The sequence below is a fragment of the Rhynchophorus ferrugineus genome, unplaced genomic scaffold (assembly GCF_030347505.1).
Source record: "Rhynchophorus ferrugineus isolate W39M unplaced genomic scaffold, kcgeb_rfMv2 rfM1, whole genome shotgun sequence".
NCBI classification, from domain to species: Eukaryota; Metazoa; Arthropoda; class Insecta; order Coleoptera; family Curculionidae; genus Rhynchophorus; species Rhynchophorus ferrugineus.
In genome coordinates, this window is record NW_027472580.1 from 31,844,555 (window position 1) to 31,867,060 (window position 22,506).

General features: G+C 30.3%; 1 protein-coding gene across 2 annotated transcripts in view; it reads right to left on the minus strand.

The window, feature by feature from the left end:
* Positions 1 to 22,506, minus strand: part of LOC143206694 (GTPase-activating Rap/Ran-GAP domain-like protein 3) — a 221,983-nt gene that overhangs the window by 26,167 nt on the left and 173,310 nt on the right. For both annotated transcript variants that reach the window (XM_076419361.1, XM_076419360.1), the window contains exons 10-12: positions 19,414 to 19,679; positions 16,901 to 17,049; positions 13,245 to 13,405 (exon numbers count right to left, since the gene is read on the minus strand). In XM_076419361.1, the coding sequence (XP_076275476.1) occupies positions 13,245 to 13,405; positions 16,901 to 17,049; positions 19,414 to 19,679 (576 nt within the window). The remainder of the gene's footprint in view (positions 1 to 13,244; positions 13,406 to 16,900; positions 17,050 to 19,413; positions 19,680 to 22,506) is intronic.

Below are 22,506 nucleotides of genomic sequence, written 5' to 3' on the forward strand. Positions count from 1 at the left end.
TACCTCCCAACCTCGCTGCTGCTGTTGATATCGCATGACTTCGAATATTCTTCATCAAATCTCCCCACAGGTGGCTGCAACTATTCTGGCGTCGGATAATGTTAGTCTTTTATTTTGCAGATTGCTTTCTATGATCTTGACCGCTGTTAGGAACTCGCTCACATTGCACCAAACCATTGCTATCTGCATTTCTGACTATACATTCTTCCTCAACTATACTATTAAAGGAATGACTTCATTTTTAATATAATAGACAAACATCTACAATTTGACGTAAGCGTAGCATTTGAGTTCAAACTTATAGATATCAGAAGATCCAAGTCTCGTCTCTTTCATAGAGAAGGACTGGCAAGATAAGTTCCGGAAGTAGGCGGATTTTAGTGCAGTGGCTTCTTGTTTTGTGATCCCAAATACTAGAACTCCTACTGGAACTGGATCCTGTAGAGATTTGCAATAGTTGGCCATCGCAACTATACTATGCAGAATGCTAAAAGACTCAACATCTAACAGGCCAATAGAAAAGTCTCCGGCCTGACACATAGGTGGCGTTACTAGAATTAAATCCATATCTTTTTTAGTTAGCTCTAACTCTCAAAACATGCGTGTATAAATTTGACAGCTGTCGGGTCATTAGTTTGTGAATTATAGCATTTTGAGTGAAGCAACTTTTGTTAATGTGAAAAATTGGATAAAAAGAAATTTCTCGTGTTGATCAAATATTGCTTTTTGAAAGGAAAAAATACAACTAAAGCTAAAACTTAGCTTGATGCCGAGTTTCCGGATACTGTTCCAGTAAAATCAATAATATTAAAAAATCCACAAAATGATTTTGAATGACCGTAAATTGAAATTGAATGAAATAGCAGACACTCTAAAGATATCAGCTGAACGTGTACATCAAATCATTCACGAATATTTGGGTATGAGAATGTTTTGTGCAAAGTATGTGCCTCGCGAGCACACTTTTGACCAAAAACAACGAAGAAATAGAAGGTGCTGCTTCACCAGAACCTCACCGTGATACAAGTCAGTGAAAATGATGGCAAGAATTTATGAATTGGGCTTTGAATTGCTTTCTCATCCATCGTATTCTCCAGATCTGGCCCCCAGCGACTATTTTCTATTCTCAGATCTCAAAAGAGGGCTCACTGGGAAGAAATTTTCGTCAAATGAAGAGGTGATCGCCGAAACTGAGGCCTATTTTGAAGCCAAGGACCATTACTACAAAAATGGTACCGAAAAGTTGGAGGGTCACTATAATCAGTTTATCACCCTTGAAGGGAATTATGTTGAATAGAAAAAACTAATTTTACTAAAAAAACTGTATTTTATTATGGTAGGCCGGGAACTTTTCGATTGACCTGTTAAATCAGCGAATATCAGATTGGATAAGATAAACGTGGGTTCCGAATCACGGCCCTCGGCATTAAGCCTACCGACTGGCCAGTGATCAATTTAGGCACCATCCCAGAAGATATCCGGTCTTACCCAGTCTAGTTACTGGCGTGACTGGGATGTTTATTCCTCGTCGGATTTTCCATTGTTGCCTAGTATTCGTGACTATCGCAATAGTAGGATCGCCCTGACGTCTTGAACCACTGCGCCAACCAAGCTGGCAAATTAAGCTTTTGTCGCAGTCGCATCGGGTAAATTTGTAACCAACTTCATACTAAAGCCTCACTTTTTAGTATGTGTAATTTTGTCGAAGCATGAACAAAACATTTTTTCAACGCGTTGAAAATATATGAATTTATATCAAGTAAATTGCTTTTACGGAAAGTTTTACTATTTTCTTCAATTTGAATATAAAAGCGACCTAAGGTCATCGAATGATATATGAAGCCTTTGCCAACCATGCCCCATCATATTTCAATATGTGAATACTAGTTCCGTTGCATTAAAAGTCGTGATTTTGATATCGAAGACAAAAAGCGTAAATACGAGAACTTGAAGCTATTACTCGATGATGATGCATGTAAAACGCAAGAAGAATATAACAAATTGTTGGGAGTATGATAAGAAACCATTCACAATCGCTAAAAGAACATGGGTATGATCCAAAAGCTCGGATATTTTGTGATATGCATGAAATGAAGCTAAGAAAGACTGAGAGGCCTTTGGTCATGTGTGAAATGTTACTTGGTAAAATCGGAAAATATTTTTGCAGCGTATTGTTACTGGCGATGAAAAGAGGATTCATTACGATAATCCAAAGTGAAAGAAAACATGGTGACCACTGGGACATAAATCAACATCGACGGTAAAGCCGAATATCCATAGCTCTAAGCTAATGCTCTGTATTTGGTGGGATAATCAATGGGGATTGCTATCGACTATAAAGCGTTTGAGGCAAGCATAGTTTGAGCGGATATAACAATGTTATTCATCTACATGACAACCCTGGACTACATGTTGTAAAACCGCTGAAAGTATACTTGGAAACATTATAATGGGAAGCATTACACCATTCGTCGTATTCTGCAGATCTAGCTCCTTCTTATTACTATTTGTTCCGACATATGAATAGTGATCTGCCTGAGTAGCGCTTCGTTTCTTATCAAGATGCCAATAAGTGGGTCGATTCGTGGAAAGCCTCAAAAATACATCGTTCTTTCGAGATGGAATCAATAAATTGCCTGGAAGATGGGGAGAATTAGATATGGACAATACTTTGAATAAAATATATTCTATCGATTTTTTAAAATAAAGCTTCAAATTAAAAAAATGTTTTAATTTATAGGCCTAAAACTAATTAATAAAATCAAATATTTAGACAGTCTATAGTTCTCTTTTGAAGCAGTTCCCTAATGTCACCGTAAATTGTAATTCTGGTAAACACAAGTAACTCTAACAACAATCCGAGCCAACGAATATTTAATTTTAAGCTTGCGGTATTTGAAATCGAACAAATGCCAGAGTTCTTGTTACAAACGGTCTCTGATGTGTTCGCTTAACGATCCACTTTTGCTGTTTACAGACGCTAAGAGGCAAACGTGCGCTTTAAATGTTCCAAAGCCAACAGCAAAGAGCTTCCCGAATAATTGAAAATGACGCGAAAGAGACGACGGATTTAATATTATACCTCTATCGAAATGCGAAAAGTGTTTCGGCAAATGAAGCGTGAATATTTTCATTAAGCTAAGCCCTTTTTGCTATGCGGGTATCTTCAGTAAAAAGTGGGTTTTGAACAGGGCTACTCTGAGTTTTCTACTTTTTTAGTGTTTCGTATTTAAGTTTTAATAATTAGATATAAGATTCACACCTGTTTACACATGCTTATATATTATACTAATACTTTTTCTATATTAAAATTAAAATAAATGAATGGAGGGTGCCAGGTTTTTCGGAAATTTTTGGTTATTTCTAGGCGAACCCAGCCGGTGTTCGGTGAACTTTTTTCAGCAATTTCCGTCGGATTTTGCGATGTTGCAATATACAAGTGATCTAGAGGTAGAATGAATGAACTATAGTCATAGAGTAATAGAGAGACAACTCAGTAGAAGGCTCTGGAGAAAAATTTTGCTTTACCCAACATCCAGATGGGGTTAAATCGGCCATTCAAGTTATTTGATTGGTTAATTTAAATCTCCATTATAGGCACCTGCAAGGAAAACATTTTTTGCTGTGAATACATTTGATTGGCTCTTTGATAAAGCATCGAGCGTGACTTCCTTGACGCCAGGTTTAATATACCAATAAAATTTAAATAGAAAACAATTTAATTTCTGAAATAAAACATAGTCTGTAAAACTTCAAATTATGTATAAAATATAAATATAGTATAAAAATAAATATATCTATAAAATATAAATATTTTCATAAAAAAAGAACTTAAAAGAAAATATCAAAAGTATTTCTTCTGTTCTTTCCCTTTTTCATATTTGTTAGGGTCATCAATTTAATAGGAACTATTAGAGTTCTGGCTTTTTGTTTTCTTGTACTGAAAGTAAAATCTTTTTCTGTTAAAATTCTCTTAACCTATTTTTCCCAAAAGTATATGGTGCATGTTATTTTTAACATTTTATCTGAAAGATCATTAAATAGTGTACAATTAAAAGGTTTTATTTTTTTTATGAGGCTTGACAAAAATATGTTATATTATCAACATGGTAATATCGCGAGATAAAATAAAAAAGATAGCTCAAAGAACTATGGACAGTATAGTAAAACAATTTTCTGGGGCATGTGATATTGCCTTGCCTCGTTTGTTCATATAAGAACATCTTGCAATTGAAGGTATAAAGTGGTATACACCCTGTTAGTATGGAATTAATCCTCTTCACAATTTTTTAACGGCAAACGAGATGGAAAAAATACTTATGAGCGTTTTAAATCACTTGTCAAACATACTAACCTGCTATATACTTCAATCCATGAACTCTAATAAACCCAAAGAAAATCCAAATTATTGTGATTGAGCCTTGAGCCTTAAGCCAATGTATTTACTAGCATAATTACACTTTTTTTCTTTGATGGAGTGAACCCCCTCAAGTTAATTATTAAATTTTTAACTCGCTTTAACGACTTTGTTCTTATTTGGCCAATAAAATTTAAGCACCATTTAATTCCTGAATCGCTTTGCACCAAAATTCCCAGTCTCTTGAACTTTGGTTAATCCTGTCTTAAAAGGTCTGCATTCAAGAGTTATTATTTTAGGAGTTTCAACTATCATATAATTGATTAAAGTATAAAAGTATATGGCCGTTTGTGTAGCTTCTTTCGGAAAGGGAATATTTAATTTCTAATATTAAAAATTAAATATTTGATATTTTATGTGATTATTAATCTGAATAAACGTACCTCAAATTACAACAACAAAACACGCTATAACGATTATAAATTTCTTTGATGGTTAGTTCAGTCAGTTTGGAATTTTTAATATTATCAACAATTTTATTTAAAGACTGCTAAATACTTCTTCCAAGTAAAACGATTCTGCATTTCTTTACTCTCTGTGCACCCGGGTACACAACACATTCTAGATCAAGAACATGTTTCATAAACATGTTCAGTGTGAGGTTTTCCATAGGAACCTTAGAAAACGACAATACTTTGATAAAATCCCTATCCGTCTACAAACCCCGGTAGTAAACAAACTACGACAGTCCGAGTCCTAAAGCAGGGTCTCTGTCGCCCGCAAAATTTGATTTAATTCAATTCAATTCATTATATTTTAGGTATAATTAACCCTATCAATATAAAAGTGCAAATAACTATGAATCGATGTCCTTTATGTATACCTCAACTATCTGAAAATCACTATAAGATGATCATATAGAATCATTTCGCAATACTAAAATTAAACAAGAAACATTGAAGTTTGACTCGCTTGAAGATTTTGAGAGAGATAATATTGAAAGAATAACTAAATACTCTTTGGTTAAGATTGCGGGTTTCTATTTAGGTAGAAGTATTACTGTTTCTAAATTCCAGTAAAATCGACAAGGAATCTATAAGTGTTTCAAAGTGTGAGAGGTATATAAAACTCCAGGAATTATTGAGGTAAACGCTCATTTGAAATAAAAGCGAGAATTTCGACAGGGATAGGATTGAATTTTATTTGTTGAACAACGTAATCGAAGATGATGATAATTCGGACAATGTTTTCACTTCAAGATACAATATACATGGATGCTTATGAATTGAACGTAAGAGGGACACCACTTAATATAATGCATATTTTTGTAATTGTAATGTTAATATGTTGATAGATACATTCTATATATTACCTTACGTATTGTATTATTTTCTATATTTCATATTTAAAATTATTTTAAAATTAAATAATTTAATAATTTAAATATAAAAAGGGTTCTCATGGTTTAGCTCGGAGGTACGTAATCATCTGTTTTTAAGCATATTTTTCATAACCATTTCATAAAATACAATACTTTCTTATACAAAATAGAGGCAAGCCTTATTGTTGAAATATTATCTAATATTTATTTTAGACATTTTCACCTTATAAGATTCTTATGTTCACACAGCTTTGGTTTACTATTATAATTTTCTGAAGAAATTTCAATCATTTACAATTTTGTAATGGCTACAAAATGTTTCAAAATTGTTAGAAATATATTGAGTACCAAGGGATATGTACAAAGCTGTATGTACATATGTTGAAAATTAACTATGAGGTAGACTGATGAGGTTGAAAAGAAATCTATTTGGCAGCTCAAAAAACATAACTGGGGTTTGTCCATCGAACAGAAACAATAATTATATAGACTAACGCGAATTTATATTTATTTTATGGTATATAGTTTCGTTAAAAAAATCATTTTAGACCAGATTTAGAGGTGAAATGTTTGTTTACTGTGCTGAGACACAAAGGCGAATTAGTATAAAAAAGATTAAATTTGGAAAAATTAATTACAAAGTACAAAATTAGTTGGATGGAGGAGCCAAGGTTCATATAAGAAAATATTATGCTAGTGTTTTTTTAAATAATATAATAACAAAAAATTGCTAACAAGCGTATGTGGAACCAAATTATTTCTGGTGATCGACACCAGAAATATTGCGAACTATTAACATAGCTGACCTTTGACAAGACGACCTTTAGGTTTTCCCACTTTGTTGTATTTATTTCAAAGTCATTGTATTTTTAATTTATTTGAATTTGCTTTGCCAAAATGTGAAAACAAAATTACTATCGCTGTATAGTATTTAATATAACGAGATTTGATCTGAAATATAAGATCGTTTGGAAAAATAATTAGTCTATTACGTTTCACAAAATAAAATTAAATCTTTCAAGGCTTTGGAGGTTTTACGGTTCTTTTTAATTATCGCCGAATTTTCTTTGCCTTTCGTTCTGACGATTCAACACGACGTCCTTTCCTTTATAAGGCCATTAAATGTCGTTAGAAAGCATTTAAATCTGTAATGGATTTCAAAAGATAATACAAACTGAACAAGTCTAGTCTACAGAAAGGCAAGGAGATATTTTTGATAAAAAAGAAAGTATATAATGACCAGAGTCTTTAGGAAAAAGTTAACTGGTTTTGACGCTGAAGACAATAAATTGATACCTTACTAAAACATTGCGCATTGTTTAGAATGCTTGAAGAATGCTTGATTTCGATTTATAAAGAAAAATCATATTGAATGATGTAATATAAAATGGTTTAAATTAGGTTAGTTATGTAGTTTTAAGATGTATTCTATAGGAGTATAATTGGTAAACGTTCCGACTTTCTGAAACAAGACTTCTCAAAAATATAGAACCGACGTTTATCAAAATTATTTTTATGCTCTTGAGTTGTTACGTTTGCGCAACTTCAATCTCCAACTAGGTTACTAATTGATCCGCTGAATATTCAATTTTCTACGAAGCATTACATCTTCCACAAAAAAGTTGTTCGGCCTTGGAATGGATTAAATTATGATAGCAAAATGATGGTAAAATATTATGGATTAAGCATTTTCAAATTTAATAACTATGAAAAATGCTTCAAAGAGAAAAAAATGAAGGACAACCAAATCAGTCTGTAGGTAATGAGACAGAAAATTATTTAAAGAAAGAAAGAAATAGCCATAGAAACTGCTGCTTTATTATGCGATATATAAATCATTTAAATTAGTCATATATATTTAATATAAAAATGCTTCAAAAAAAAAGAAAAAATTAAGATATAAGATTATATATATATATATATATATATATATATATATATATATATATATATATATATATATATATATATATATATATATATATAAATATATATAGGGAAGATGGCTGACACTATTATGATCCTAAACGTAGTAAAACAGTCAAAACAACTAAAATATTATAGACCTGTTCCACTCGTACCGGTATTAACTAATAAATACCTTAGCTAAAAGTACTGTTGAAAATATTGAAACTAATTATACAAAAACAAATCTAATATATATGCATTAATACATTCTGTTTTATGAACAATCATTCAACAACTAACCAGGTCCTTGGAAACACAGATGTTATATAAAAAGCATATAAAGTTTAAAAAACTTGCTATGTTCTTAAAAGAAAGCCGGGATTTAGCCAAAAACTTTAAAACATGTTATCAAAGTACTTAACAACCGAAATTCTAAAGAACGCAGCTAATATATTAAAATTTATTATTTCTATATTCTCACATCTCAACCAGATTATTTGAGCAAACAAGATGAAAGAAAATAAAATAAACTAAAGCAGGCGTATACACAAGTGTAGTGGGATCAATGCTTTACCTAGTTTACATATGAACCACAAATGGAAATATCACTATGGCTGCATTTGCTGATGATACTGTAAATGATGAAAGTGAATTTATAAATGAAAATATGAAAACGTGAAAATATTGTGAACATTTGAAAATATGTGGGAAAATTATTACAAGCTAGTAACACCACCAAGTAATGGAACCTAGAGATGGATAATAAAAGTTTCCTGGAGCAAATTGGTGTATACGGAATTATATACTTAAACTCCATATATAGAACAACAATGAATTATACACTCATATAGCAACAACGCTAAGTATACTTAGACGAATTTTGATGCAAAGCTTCATTGAAAGAACCATTTTAAAAAGAGAAGAAAAGAGATAAACTGAAATTGAAATATAAAAAAATATATATGAATAAGGTACAATATTTTCAGAACAAAGCCCTTGGAGGTATTGTAAATGCATCCATATACCATGAATGATTACATACACTGAGATATTCAGATATTGACTGTTATTTCAAAATCGCAAAGAGACATGAGGAGAGACTCCATTTTCATGTTAACATCGAATCACTTTTGGATAACACTCGAGGCAAAACACATATTTAAATGAAAAAAACGTTAGATCTTGTAACTAGTAGCGTATTTAGTAGGAAATAATACTAATGTTAATTTATACATGAACTATGTTGCTATAATGACTAAGTAATAGCCGACGGGTTCTCCTAATTTTAGCAATCTATCTGCACATCGTATAAAGGTTTAAGTGAGGTATTATAAATCTCTGAACTGAATGAGTCATTGGTCAAAGCAAACAAAACACTCTAAAAGTAATAAAACATGGATGAATTAACTAATTAAAATCTATAGCAGAAAAGGGTAAATGCATCAATAACAGGTCAATTGTCACCGGCCTACCATAGTAAAATACATTTTTTTGGCACAATTAGTTTTTTTTTATTCAATATAACTCCGTTCAAGGGTAATACACTGATTATAGCGACCCTCCAACCATTTTTGTAGTACGATTTGTCCTTTGCTTCAAAATAGGCCTCAGTTTCGGCGATCGCGAACATTTCTTCCCAGCGGGCATTCTTTTGAGATCTGAGAACAGGAAATAGTCGCTGGGGGCCAGATCTGGAGAATACGGTAGATGAGGAAGCAATTCGAAGCCCAATTCATGGATTTTTGCCATCATTTTCACTGACTTGTGACACGATCCCTTTTTCAAGGTAGTTATTCAGAAAAGTAGTTTCTGTAAGTTGTTTCAAGCTTTAGTAGTTTCAAGAAAATTATTCTATGCGTATCACAAAATACAGGCGCCATAACCTTGCCAGCCGACTGTTCTGTTTTCTCACGCTTTTGAGCGGGTTCATCGTGTGCAGTCCACTTAGATAACTGTCGATTGGACTTCGTAGTGAAATAATGGAGCCATGTTTTACCCATTGTCACATATCGACGCAAAATCTCGGGTTTATTACGCTTGATCATCTTCAAACACTGCTCCGATCATTAACTCGTACTTTAGGACCCACTTTGCACAGAGCTTTCTCATACCGAAATATTCGTGAATGATATTATGTACACGTTCAGTTGATATACTTAGAGTGTCTGCTATTTCATTCAATTTTAATTTACGGTCATTCAAAATCATTTTGTGGAGTTTTTTAATGTTTTCGTCGGTAACAACCCCTTTTGGGCATCCACTGCATTTATAGTCTTCGGTGCTCATTTCACAACATCTAAACTTAGCATACCAATCCTTGATGGTTGATTTTCATGAGGCAGTGTCCGGAAACTTGGCATCAAGCCAAATTTATTTTTTCTCTTCAAAAAGCAATATTTTTTCAACACGCGAAATTCCTTTTTATCCATTTTTTTCGCAATAATAAGTTGCTTCACTCAAAATGTTATAATTTACAAATTAATGATCCGAGAGCTGTCAAATTTATACACGCATCTTTTGAGCGTTAGGGCTAACTAAAAAACATATTTTCATTATTTCAATTCTAGTAGGGCCATCTATGTGTCAGGCCGGGGACTTTTCAATTGACTTGTTAAAAAAGAATAATATGAAATGAAATTAATGAACAGTGAAACAATAAACTAAAAAGATGAATCAATAAAATTTATTTGGTATAGATAAAAGTCATTCTAAAATATATGATTAATAATATTAAACAAGATGAAATTAAATTATAAAATTGCTAATTTATTTTAATTCAATTTTCATTACCAGTGTAGAGACAATAAAATAAAGTGATGATGATATCGTAACAAACTAAGTTGTATTAAAATATTAAAACAGTTATTTTATATATTATAAAATCACAGTAATATTAATAAATAATTCAAGCAGAATTGAGGGTTTTTATTGGTTTCGCTATAAATATTTTTATGGGGCGTAAGATACTCTGCGAAAGCATTAAATGTCACAAGCGACTAATTCTAAATTGGGTCATAAAACGTAATACAACTGAATCAGTCTGTAGGTAATGAAACAGAAAAGTATCTAAAGAGAAAAAGAAATACCTGCAAAAACTGCCACTTAATTATGGGATATATAAATCATTTAAATTAGTCAGGTATATTTAGCATCACTTAACATAAATTTAATAAGATATTAAAACCCCTGCTAATTAATACATAATGTACATTTATAATCATTAATTATTTATTGTTTAGCTTTTGATTCATAATTTTAACTTTATTAATCGATGTAATATCCTCCTTAGTCTTATATAAGGCAGACCTAATGGGTATGATTTAATAAAAGTTAAATTTAGGAAGGTTATTTTATAATTTATCGTTGCTCAAAGTGATAATAATTTAAAACTTAACATTTTAGTTTCTTTGACATCTTTTTTTTAGATGTAAATGTCATTGATAATTTCCGGAATATTACTGGAAAATCCAGTAATAATATTTCAAAATAACATAAATTAAATGATTATATCATTATAAGAAGCAATATAATAATATAAATATATAATTATATTAATATTTATTGGCGATATTATAAAAATTGTCGATAGAGGTAATGGTGGAAAAATTCTTATGTAAATGTGATATTTCAACATGAAGACGTTCATCTTCATCTTCCAAAATCGATACTTAAAGTATCCACATGGAAATTTTTAAGTGGAAGACCCTATCTCATCCGTTGTATTTATCAACTAATTATTCTTTTGGTTGTCTCAAGCTATAACGGATGGTTTATCCGATGGAAATATATTATTTAGTTCTTGTAGTCCAAACTGTCGGGGATTCTAAATTTACAATATTGACGAAATTAGAAAATTATAAATTTAATATAAGGTATTTGGTTCCTTTTTCTTATGTAAATTGGTTTTTTTTCAACGATACGTGATATTTTGAATATTTCAGCCATCAATCATTGCAAAGTCATATTTTGCTGTCTCCGTAATGTTTACTTGAAAATGCAACATATAATGTAAAATGTAAAATGTAACAAATAAATAATATTGACCAAAAATTCATATATTTATTAAACTACCTTTGGGATATTGATCTAAATAATAGTGCAGTTAGATAAAAGTTTAATAGCAGCATTTCTGTACTCAACATTAATTAAATAGCAAAGCTATATTGAAACGAAATAATAATGAGTTTATATTAATGTAATTGAATATGTCGCTAAACTGTCTATTTATTTATTATTAGCGGTTTGTTATATTTAACTAGAACAGACAGGAATAATAGAAATTAATATTAATTAAATATGATTGTTTGTTTGGCTATATATACCAAATTTATACTCAAATATAGATGATAAATTTATTTAGTTTTATATTAATAATTTTAAATTATCAAGACTGTTGAAATTGCAGTAATTTATACCAAATTTTGAGCTACTTAACTATTAACTATTAATGATATAATTACCGTTAAGGGAAACCGTTAAAAGACTTGCGGTATTACCTGGTCTACTTACTGGCATTATTGGGATGGCTATAATTTGTCCGATTTTGTATTGTTGCTTAGAGATCTCTACAATTACAATCACCAATAAATCAATACCCTGCGGTAGAGGTGTCGACCACCGAGAAAAATATCGATATATGGATTTCGATATTTAAAAAAATATATCAATAATTCTTTGCAACACATATTGATACTTTTAATAAATCCTTACAACGAAGTACCAAAATACGCTAAACGTTTAAAATTTAGTACCAATTTGAAAGATTTATTTTAAACAATGAAATTGTTTTTGCGTAGCATAGTGGTTAAGAAATTTTTTTTTGATATATCGATATGTTGGTCAAAAAAATATCGGCTAAAAATATGGATATTCTTTTAAAACATCGGCATCCCCATCTTACGGAATTCCAACCCACGACTACCACAGAAGTAGATGGACCGAGTTGTGGTCTTAACCATTGTGGCTACTTAGCCGGCCTTAAAACTTATAATAGTCAAAAATCAGATAACATAAAGCTAATTCAGTATCATAACGTATAATACCCGGTCTTGATCTTTTAATAATTGTCTTCAATTATATTTAAAAGATGGTTTAGCCTCTCATTACTAGTTACTTTACTATTACTGTGACAGTTCATATTTCTGCTTGTCTGAAATGAATATATGTGTAAATAATTACATGTTATTGCAAGCAACTAAATTTTACATTAACATTACAAGAATTATGTTTCTCATTCGGTTGTTAATGATTGAAAATAAGTATGTAGTTTTTAGATGCCGCGTCGTTAAAACAGCTATAACTCCGAAAAATAATTTAATTTTCAAAAATCCTCTTAAGGGCATCGCCTTAAAAGGTTAAGCTGTGATAATATGGAAAAAGCTCGATTTTAAAAAATAGTCCCTACTATAAACTAGTATAAATACTAAAGATTTTGAATATTATTGCGACGAACATTAAGGATTCTAATTTTGTAATGAGTACTTGATTTTAGAGAAAACTATAAATCGTTTTGTAGTGTACGAAAATTCACATGTTTTTAAAAGATGGCGTAAAATGAGCGTATTTTTAGACAAATTCCGGACAAATTCCTTGACTTACCCTCAACTAAAAAAGTTCCTTCGTCGGTCGCAACAATTAGTCGATTCTCGTTCCAGGAATCGCCAGACACAATGGAGTGAGGTGGAAATACTGGGTAGAAACAGTTGGCTTCCCATGGTGACCTTTTGAATACGGTGCCAGCTGTTCCTGTACTAGCCAAACTGGAAAAAAAAGAAGATAATTTATTACTCCACGTTTTCATATTTTAGGAATCATACTGGGGAGTAATATATCATAATATATTTTGGTAATCGTAAAACATAGAAAATAATGTTATGTAAATAGACACAATGACATTTAATTAAAATTTCTGAAATTCGATTAAAACTCAGATATTTTTGAAATGTGAATTTACAATTGTTTAAAATTTAAATTTAAATTTTGTAAACTAAACTAAGGCGAAAACTAGAGGCTCGACATCTATTTTAAGCTTTTACAATTATATCGTGAGGTACCATTTAATATTTTTAATGTATGAGTTTCTACTTTTTTGTCGTAATTTGTAATGTTTACAGTAATTCAAAAAAAATAGTATTTGAAAAACTTGAAGATTTTCATTAATTTATATATAGATTTTCAAGAAAAGACTGGATTCTCACTTTAATTCACATCTTTTGAATCATACTGGGGAGCAGTATATCATAATATATTTTGGTAATCGTAAAACATAGAAAATAATGTTATTTAAATAGACACAATGACATTTAATTAAAATTCCTGAAATTTGATTAAAACTCAGATACTTTTGAAATGTGAATTTACAATTGGTTAAAATTTAAATTTAAATTTTATAAACTAAACTAAGACGAAACTAGAGGCTCGACATCTATTTTAAGCTTTTACAATTATATCGTGTATTACCGTTTAATATTTTTAATGTATGAGTTTCTACTTTTTTGTCGTAATTTGTAATGTTTACAATAATTCAAAAAAAACAGTATTTGAAAACCTTGAAGATTTTCATTAATTTATATATAGATTTTCAAGAAAAGACTGGATTGTCACTTTAATTCACTTCTTTTGAATCATACTGGGAAGCAATATATCATAATATATTTTGGTAATCGTAAAACATAGAAAATAATGTTATGTAAATAGACACAATGACATTTAATTAAAATTCCTGAAATTCGATTAAAACTCAGATACTTTTGAAATGTGAATTTACAATTGGCTAAGGCGAAACTAGAGGCTCGACATCTATTTTAAGCTTTTACAATTATATCGTGTATTACCGTTTAATACTTTTAATGTATGAGTTTATACTTTTTTGTCGTAATTTGTATTGTTTGCAGTAATTTAAAAAAAAATGTATTTGAAATAATTGAAGTTTTTCATTAATTTATATATAGATTTTCAAGAAAAGACTAGATTGTCACTTTAATTCACATCTTTTGAATCATACTGGGGAGCAGTATATCATAATATATTTTCGTAATCGTAAAACATAGAAAATAATGTCATGTAAATAGATAGAATGACATTAAATTAAAATTCCTGAAATTCGATTAAAACTCAGATATTTTTGAAATGTGAATTTATAATTGTTTAAAATTTAAATTTAAATTGTCACTTTAATTCACATCTTTTGCCAATGCGAAACATTAGTGCAATAATTTTAATGGCTGTTATTTAATTATCGACAAATGCCATGAAAGTTGGTGAACATCAGTTTTTTCGTTTAGAATTGTATACAATATTCCATGATCATTTATATACGTACTACTATACTCAAATACAAAAATATCCTTATATTCACTAAAAACAAATACTCAAGAGACATAATGGATCAGAAGATTGACCTTCTGCCACTCGGGCGCCCAAAACTCTTTCTACTGAAAAAAAGTTTAAAAACTATTTTCAGCAAATTTTAAGAATCGCACAATTCCTGACTCATGAAAGTTAATGTTTTTTGTCTGTGTATGTGCGTCTGGTATCTTTTTCTAAAATAATGTTGAAACCATAAATGAGTACCAAAATAGAATAACCAAAAATAGACAATCGATTTTATTCGATTTTTTCTGAATATTCAAGATTCTCAATTTTCAGTAACTTAAAGTGATAACATATAAAGTTATCTACAATTCCTGCACCAAATACAGGATTTATATTTAACATTTTTAACGACTTGAAAAATCTATCATTTATTATTATAAAATTTTGCAATAACATTTGTAATATGTTCAATATAGGCAATAAACTCTAGCTCAAAGTGATTTAAACTTAGCTCCTGGAAGGTAGTAAAAGAACTCTTTATTTCTTTCTAAAATTTCCATTAGAAATGTAATTTATTGAGAAATACATGTATCGAAATTATATAGCGTAGGAAAAGTATTGGTAGGTATAAATATAAACTTATTGCGGGGGTGAAGGCGAAGAATGACATTTGGTTTAACTAAGAAATTTTGAACAACAATAAAAATTAAAGAATAGCTTTGAAAAGAAGATTCTCTTTCAATTTTTAAGCGAGTGAAATTCTAAATTAGACTGGAATTTGCAGCTATTGCCAAGAACGCTCAGTACCAATGTCTATAATTCTGCGGTTTGTGTTAAAAAATATACAAGCAGGAACTGTTTTAACACATGGCAAGAAGTATTGTCTATAATAACATCCTTCGGTTGACTTGAATTGACAAATGCTGGAATTGTGAACTGGGTTTAGATTTTAACAGTGTAATTATTGCCTTGAATATATTGGTTTAGAAATTGACAGTGGCCGAATGAAACTTTTTGAATGTGGAATTATGATTCAATGCTGACAAATACCAAGACAGGGCGATAAGGGTGGAAGCAACTAAAAGTTAGTCTATAATTAATATAAGATGATTGTATGAAATCGTATTGTAGGGTATAAAATCATTATTTGCATAGATAGATGTGTATTTCTTCAGATACAACAAATGCATTAGAGGGGATGCACTGATTAAATCTAATTTTATCAAGAAACATGTATCCAGGTAGTAACAGAAGAAACATAGTGATATTAAAATTATGTGACAAAAAAATGCAGCAACAAAGGGAACAAGAACTAAAACGGTAAATATTCTTTATAATTAAAATGAAATACATTACTTGGATATACAATTAGGTAGACTAGGCTTCCAGAGAATACTAGAGATTCCTAGAGAATACTTGAAAAAAAGGTTTAGTATTAATAAAATAAAGCAAGTCTAACCTACAAACTAATGTGACTATAATTAATTGTAGTTATACTTTGATAATATATGGATTAGATGTTTTATGGTAATAAAATAAATAGTAAAAAATAAATCTCTTGTCATCTGCTTCATTATATTATTTACATTAGAATGTTGTTATATATCAAAGCCATAATAAACTAATAAAAATAAAGTTACATACGCCAACATTGCGATATTTTGTCGTCATAAATTTAGATGACGTGAGTTCACTGCTATTTTGGATAAACTATATATTTTTATCTCTATATTTACATCAAGTATATAACATAAATAACATATTATAAATATGATTTTCTAAGAGAAACAAACAGTTTACTAATAATTAAAGCAAATCGTGATTCAAAGTTAGGTTTAGTAACTAACAATAAGAAGAAAACAAAAAAGGTAATGGTGAATAACAAGCTATAATTATATGTTATTTAGGTAGACGCCTCTATAGTCACAAACGCTTTTTACCTTGTCGGCGCATCACCCCGAACTATAGCTTCCAATTTTAATGCCTGTCCAATCCGTACGAATTCTATCTGACGCGAATCCTCTTTTAATCGGGAATGACGAGGGGTTTCGGCTAATACGTCCGAAAAAGCTCGACGGTTCAGCATTGTCTGTAAAAAACAAATAACTCCGGATTAGTACTGATATTTCCCCCTTTGATTCATAATTCTACAAAGCTAAAAGTTTTATATAATTAAAATTTTGTATATATATTGTTTAATACCTTGTTAATTGATCGATTTACATTTTTTATTCTATATTTTTAATTAATGGCTATATAAACAGTAGTATTTCATGAAGTTAAATTATTTGTTTTCATATATATATAAACCAATAAATAAAATAGTTTATTATTCAAATACATTTGGAAACAAAAACACCAATGCATGTCATAGATGACGTCGAATATTTTGTCAATGACAGTTTGTAAAAATATAAAACCCATTTTAAACTCGGAACAGATTTTCATTTCATTATATCATAATTAAAAAGGTATTAATGGGCTATGTTGCCAAATGTCTGAGAAATTCATCAAAATGTTAGTCATATAAAACTCCAAATAGATCAAAAGCCAAATTTGATGCGTCAACATTAGGACGTGCTGACGTCATAAATTTTGATTACGTGCATTGACTATTTTAATTGACGGGCTGTAGGTATACTTCTGAAGAAATTGGGACAGAAGTATTGTTTTCCGAAATAAATGTCCTGATTTCAATCTTCAATAACTGGATAGTTATTTGATAATGATTCTATTGTTAAGACAGTACAAGTTCCAATTATTTATTTAATAGAATATTTTTCCAGGATATTGTACATTGTACATTGCTTATGGTAATATCCATTGAAATAGTTAAGTAGCTCATAGTCCATAAAAATGGTCTAATGATGTTAAATGGTCAAATCGGACAATGCCAATGAATGTCTTTAAAAGGAATTTGGTACCTATATATTGTTATGGTTAACCCAAAACAAGTTTCCCGCAATGCTGTTATTATTCTCGAGACAATGTTTTTGTTTTCGGTGCATATTTGTTTGAGAAACGCATATATTTCAACATGATCGAAAAATGTAAATATAATTTTTTTCTCAATATTTTCAAAAATAACAAAGTGACCTTGTAACAAGTGGTCAAATGATGTGATAGTTTAGGCTATAAACCAGAGTAACGCACAATAATCCATTGAATTAACCATAATGGATAATAGCCAATGTCCTCTGTGATGGTCTCAGTAGGATTAGTTCAGATCAAAAACAGTTGGTAAGAAATAGATTCTAAAACATACCGAAAAGAATAAAACCTCAAGATTTTGTAATATTTTTTTATACGGGCACACAGAATGGAAAATTAAGTCGGAACACACAACTGCCAATTTATCAGATATTTATAACATTCACGATTATATGAGCGATGAAGCAAGCTTTTGTAATTGTAAGTACATTTTAAGTATATTTTGATTAATTAGATCGTTGAGAAAGTTTTATATATGAGATGCCTTTGGTGTTAATATTTTGATTAAAATCGTTAATTCTATTAGATCAAATTCTACTAGAATAATCTATTTAGAAGGCTAATGTAGACAATTAAAAAATGCCGATATTGGGTCATAACAAACCCAAAGGAGAGACATTAACGTTTGTTACATATTTTAAAAAACATTTAAAGGATATTTTTTTACAAAATATAAATCCACAGCTGAAACTTTTTATTGTTTGAACTTTACAACTGCACACACTATAGCACTTACTTAATATATGTAAACGTCTGTATGGCTTTTGGATAGTAAAAAAGAGCGATGCTAAGAAGTGGATATCTATTACCAGACGTGTCAAATTATCTCCAGAAAAATGAAATTTGTGTTGAACATATTTTAATGGACACCTTTATTTTTAGTTGGATTCCTTCTATTAAATAAAAATAACGATTCTAGTATTTTAATCACAGTCAATAAATATAAAAAATACATAAATAAAACGAAAACAGAATTAATATGACTTAACAAGTCCTACATTATTTTCTGATAATTTATTATAGTAACGACCATATTATTCTTAAAGGAAAATTTATATGTACGCTGCGTATTACTTCCAGCCAGTAGATTCCTATAATTTTAAGCGAATTCTGAAATTCATACAAGCCACTTTACGTCACGAACTGGAAACATTAAAGGGAACATTTCGAGGCCACTCTCTTGCCATATCACAAACATATTTTGCACGACAGAGGATTTTTCAGTTGCTATAATGATCGACATGCAAGAGCGAATTTTGAATACGACTAATTTTGAAAATTTAGTATAAGTAGAAATAGTTCGTCGCTTTGCAATGGTAATCAAATAATTTTGGAATACGCTTTGTCAGTCTTTTAAAACGTATTCTGTTTGTAACATTTTTAATATGTAAATTGATAAATATTGCTCTGAAGTCCGTGAATATTTTTAAAATATTAAAACTTTTAAAATTAAGTTACTTACCATTCTAGCATCAGTCATATGTTCGGAATAAAGATCCTTGATTAACATATCCAGTGTGCGTTGTCTCTTTCTGGCAAACGTAGGAGTATCGAATGTAGCTTTTTCACCGTTGATCATCTTGACCAGCAGAAATTCCCTGAATAAATATGGATCGTTGAATGTTGGGGGGCATGGTAAACTTGGTCCAAAAAGTGGCACTGCCTCATCTGAGAATACTGAAAGGCGATAATGACCTTCTGCGTTTATGCTGACCACCGCAAATACATCTATTTTCTTGTTAAGGATTATTTTGTGATATTGGAAAGAGGGGTTTGGTAGAAAGAAAATAATTATTTTGTGAATAATAGTCATAAGCAAACAACTTATCGTATTTTATAGACCAGGCCAAGTAGAAGGGACTTATTTTCATATATTGTATTATTGATTTATAGAGTACACTTCTAATGAAAAACCAAACTATCATTCCCGATATATCATCTGTGAAAATTATCTAATAGTTTGGTATTTGGAAATTGATATACATTTACTGGGTACATTTACTCATTATATATAATTATATATAAAGCAATATCAGGAGAGAATATTCATGTGTATGAAATGTTATTTTGCAGAGAGTCCATCAGAAAAGCCCATATTTTTAACCTGGATAGGCAGACAAATATTCCTTTAATATTTAACTTTAATCTCGACATCAGCAATCCATAGACGGTGGGAAGAATATCTACTTCTCAGCCAATATCCTGCTGTTTTCTCTATCAGTTCTCGCCTTTTTTGACCATTGCCTGCAATTAATACTGACCTTTTTATTCAGATCGTACACTATGATAGAGATCCATATATTTTTTGGAGCAATTCGTCGCATCCTCTACCTAATTGGTCAATTTCGCCACCGAACTCTGTTAGGGATTCGTTCACTTTTCGTTGGATAGACCTGACCAAACTATAGCAATGTGTATTTCCGAATTTATTTTTCAACTATGTATTGACCGTTGCGTCTTAATCATTAACTTGTTTGAATCATTATGGTGTGAAAGAAGAAATCAGTTATCACAAAAGCTTTACTCGTTTAAAATTGTATCGCCAAAATAATTTCATATAAGACTCACCTGTATGAAAATAACAGTTTTAATTGTCATTAACAGTTTTAATTGTCATTTAAGAGCGGAAAATTGAAAAACTATCAGTAAATCATGCCAAGGAAAGAATGTATATATGTCCATCTGATAAAATAAATTAGACTTTTGGTTTACGTTTGCCGGTTTATGGCTTCCACTTATCCACTAGTGATTTGAAGAATTTTGTTGACATTTAGCAACATGGCTGACCAGTACCAATCTTATACTTGATTGGATATTTTATTTTAGAGACTGATTTTGTTATGTGTTACGACGGTTCAGGCAGCATTCCGTGTTCTTTTTAACTAGGATAAAATATAATTGCCACTATATTCGACGTCATCTACGACGTGAGTGCATTTTCTCGGACGGGCTATATATTAGTATGTTTACATTCAGATATAATTGTAATATATGTGGAACAACTGACGAATTAATATCATCGATTTTAAAAGTTATGTAAAAATTATGACTCTAAATGAAGGATTAAAAAAGCATGTTACTTCAAAGGTTGTTAAATCCCGGGGAAACCATTGGCCAATTTATATTGAAGTGGTATGAAGATATTTTGCCTAATTTGTCTAAAGGTACATAACTTTTTTTCCACGAAAAAACTTGAGTATTTTTACAAAATCGGTTAGAGATGCTTGTAAAAATTATTTTGTTGTGACTTTTCTCTTCATATTTATGAGATATAACTACAACAACAACAGTATACAACTTTTAAATAATATTTTCTGCGCCCAAATCTTCACAAATGAAATATTAAAAACAATTTTTTAAACGTTAGCTATATTTAATAAAAGTGTTTATATCAATATAATGAAATAACTTAATATCAATATAAACAACTGCGGTTTAAGATATTTATTGTCTTGTCATAAAATAAAAAAAGGTGACCCTTATCAGTCTCCGAAAACAATATAGACAGCAGTTAGAGAAGTCGATAAACATGAAAACTGTCGTATATTTTGATAAAGGATATTTTGTTTGGGGCTATCGAAATAAAAAGTTAATAAAGTTATCTTCAGGGGCTCTCGATATTTACTCCTCAAACAGTAGTTATAAGTTTATATGTTTAAAAAGTATATTTCAGAATTCTAGAAATCGCTTTTATTTTTGGATAATATTAAATTATATTAATTAGATATTACCACAGAGCGCAGTTCTATTCAGTTTACAGCATCAACAAATTTTAGAGATTTTCAGAAAGATAAGATTTATTAATTACACGGAAAGGAAACCATCCCAATAAGACCCTAATAAACCATTGTCAACAAAGTCGTGGCAATATTAATGAATCTCAAGTCCTTAGTCAAGCTTTGAACTAGTCAGTAATGATTTATTTGGTGTAAGCAGAGATGCGATTTGTTAAAGTTGGTAGCACTTTAGAAAATTAGTATTTAAAACCAAAGTTTAAATGAAATAAAAAAAATTATTTTGATTTTTAAGTTGATTTTTTATGTAACTGCCTTTATGCTGCTTTTATTACTGCCCTGCTTTTATGTACAGTCAATTAATACGAAGCCGAATTGGTGGCGCAGTGGTAAAGGCGATGGGGGGGTTCTCCTACTCTTGCGATAGCCGCGGTTTCGAATCCTGCTGGGGCATGGTCGTAAATTCATATTTGTAATTGTTTTATATTTGTGAATGTTCTAGACAATAGTGTAAAATCTGACAAGGAAAATGATCCCAGTCACGCCAGTAACCAGGCTGGGTAAGACCGGATGTCTTCTGGGATGATTTCTAAAGTTGGTCACTCACCAGTCGGTAGGTTTAATGCTGAGTACCGTTAAACTTTAGGCCCATTTCAGATAAAAGGAGACTTTAAAATATATATATTAAAAAGGTAATACTAATTTATATTTAAGACCATTTACTCATTTGGCCATTGAGTAGCAGTCAGATTCGGTCCCAGTACTGGGTCGCTATGTTAGTTTAATATCTTGTACAAGTTATATAAAAAAGCGAAAGAAAT